Below are 2,481 nucleotides of genomic sequence, written 5' to 3'. Positions count from 1 at the left end.
GTTGCAGGTGCTTGGAGCGTCACGGGTGAGGCTGGGATCCCAGGTGACGCTGGTGTCCTGGGTGCTTGGGGCGTCACGGGTGAGGCTGGGATCCCAGGTGAGCCTCGTATCCCGGTTGCTGTAGGCGTCCCGGGTGAGGCTGGTTCCTCTGGGACCGCAGCTGTCACAGGTGCTGATGGTGTGGCAGGCACCCCTGGTGTCACAGGTGAGGCCGGTATCTCGGGTGTGCCTGCTGAGCCTGGTCCCGCACGTGGCATGGCGGTCACCGGCGTGATCGGCGGCTCCGGCGCTGCTCTCACCATGGGTGTTGCAGGTGGAGGGACCTGGGCTGTGGGTGATGGTCCTCGCCTCCGGGCAGGGTGGGGGAGTGGCAGGCTGTCTGGTCTTCTCCCTTGACTCCTGGTTCTCCTGCTGCTCAGTGGTCTCCCAAAGCCAGGCAGGAAGAAGGATGGACTCCTCAGGGCTGGCGGGAGGCGTATAATGTTGGCTGGTGAGGTCAGAGCAGATGGCCGGCCTCACCTTGATGGTGCGGACCCTCATCTTGGGTTCATTCATGTCACTGACGCTTCTTCTGTCTAAGCCCTGGATTAGGTCCCTGCACCAGCCCGGTATCATCTCCACTGTCACCCCAGGGTGGTCACCACAGGCTAGCGGGAGTGGCTCCTCCTGGCCCATGTTCACCCATGCATGCTGCCCAACGTCATCTAAAGTACCTCTGTTAGTAGGCTTGAGCGTTAGCATTCTGTCTATGACGTCTGTTAGGTCAGTGGATAGATATTTGGGCACATGGTACTGCCCCCTAAGCACACTCTGCCGTAGCTCGCAGAAATGTTGCCCCCCGAAGGGGAGGGATCCAGTTACCATGGCATACAGGACGACGCCGAGGCTCCACACATCCACCTCTGGGCCTGTGTAAGGCATCCCCAGGAAGAGTTCTGGGGCCATGAACGCGGGGCTGCCACAGAATGTCTCTAGCTTCTTTCCTGGGTGCCACTGGTTGCTAAGGCCAAAGTCTGATATTCTTATGTTGTTGTTGGCGTCAAGGAGGAGGTTGCCCAGCTTCAAATCCCGGTGCACCACGCCCCGCTGGTGGCAGTGCTGCAGAGCCGAGACCAGCTGGCAGAACAGGCCTCGGGCTTCCCCCTCCGTCATGCGGCCTTTGGCCTCCAAGTAGGTTTGCAAGTCTCCCCCGCTGACGTACTCCATTACGATAAACAGAGTCTCCTCAGTCTCAATGACTTCCAGTAGCTTCACAATATTCGGGTGATTCACAGTTCTCAGGCTGTCAACCTCTCGAAACTGCTCCTTGACCCTGGAGAGGCTCTGATTTGTCTTTTGGATGACCTTGATGGCTACCACTCGCTTGGTCAGAGCATGCCAGGCCAACTTCACTTTTGCGAAGTGGCCTTCACCAATTGTTTCAAGGATCTCATAATGCTTTATACGAGCAATCTTGTTAGCACAGATGGCCATGCGGTCCTGTATCCTTATCTATACTAACTACCACTAAGCTATACTAATTACCTAACTATACTAACTGTACCACTAACTATACTCACTACCGCTAAGCCCTCACTCAGAATGCTAACTGTTCTATCAAGACTGCGTATGCTAACAGTGCTAAAATCTATCCTAATGCTAATAACTATACTAACAGTGCTAACACTAACTATGCCAGTAAACTCTTAACTATACCAGCTTACGCTAAGTATACCAAGGATGCTAACAGTGCTAACACTAACTATACTATCTATGCTAAGAAACTACTAGCTATACCAACTATGCTAACTATAGCAAGGATAGTCTCTATATTAATACTGGCAACACTAACTAAAAAAAAAAAAAAAGATAAAGGAGAGAAAGAACTAAGGGGAAAAAATGGTAAAAAAAAAAAATGAGGAGGAGAAACTAAAACTGAAAGAAAAAAATGATAAGACAAATTTAAAAAAATAAGAAAAAGACAAAGGAAAAAGAGAAAAATAGAAACGAGTAAAAGGAAAAAATCAACAAAATGGCAAAAACACAGAAAAAAGCTCGCTAACTCTAGGTCCAGCCGTCAGGTCACCAAAATCAGCTTCCTGGGCTCTGTGGACAAAAACCTGTACCCAGCTGGGGTCTTATAAAGGGTTTTTTGTGAGTTTCATCACAGTGATGCCCTGTGAAGTCAGAGCAAGAAACAGACCAATCGTGGCTGGGCATAAACTCAGTGGTTTTCTCCCTTTTCAGCTTCAAGGCCCCTTTACACTTAGGAAAAAGGTCCCAAAGAGATTGTTGTTTAAATATATTAAAGACTGGTATGCACTTTGTTAGAAATTAAAATCTGTCAGAGGCTTCAGCAACTTTTTCATTTCTAGTTTGAAAATTAGTGATAATTTAAAAGACCTCATCATGTCTACACTTGAAAGATTCAGTTCTTTTTCCTTAAACTCTGATCGCAAAGTGATGATTTACCTGACTTGATGAAACTGTAGGAAAATGTTC

The 2,481-nt window shown here is 48.9% G+C and overlaps 1 protein-coding gene across 1 annotated transcript; it reads right to left on the bottom strand.

Annotated features, from left to right (window-relative positions):
* Window positions 1–23: 23 nt before the first annotated feature.
* LOC120859981 (MAP/microtubule affinity-regulating kinase 3-like) lies at window positions 24–1,473 on the bottom strand (the record flags this gene model as incomplete). The annotated part of the gene is made up of 1 exon (XM_040235856.1): window positions 24–1,473. A coding segment is annotated over exon 1 (1,450 nt), but the record flags the coding sequence as incomplete, so codon positions are not given.
* Between the last annotated feature and the right edge of the window lie 1,008 nt (window positions 1,474–2,481).

This window comes from Oryx dammah, unplaced genomic scaffold, assembly GCF_014754425.2.
Source record: "Oryx dammah isolate SB20612 unplaced genomic scaffold, SCBI_Odam_1.1 HiC_scaffold_5497, whole genome shotgun sequence".
Taxonomy (NCBI): Eukaryota; Metazoa; Chordata; class Mammalia; order Artiodactyla; family Bovidae; genus Oryx; species Oryx dammah.
The sequence above is the reverse complement of the archived record's forward strand: the minus strand, read 5'-3'. Positions and strand labels throughout refer to the sequence as shown.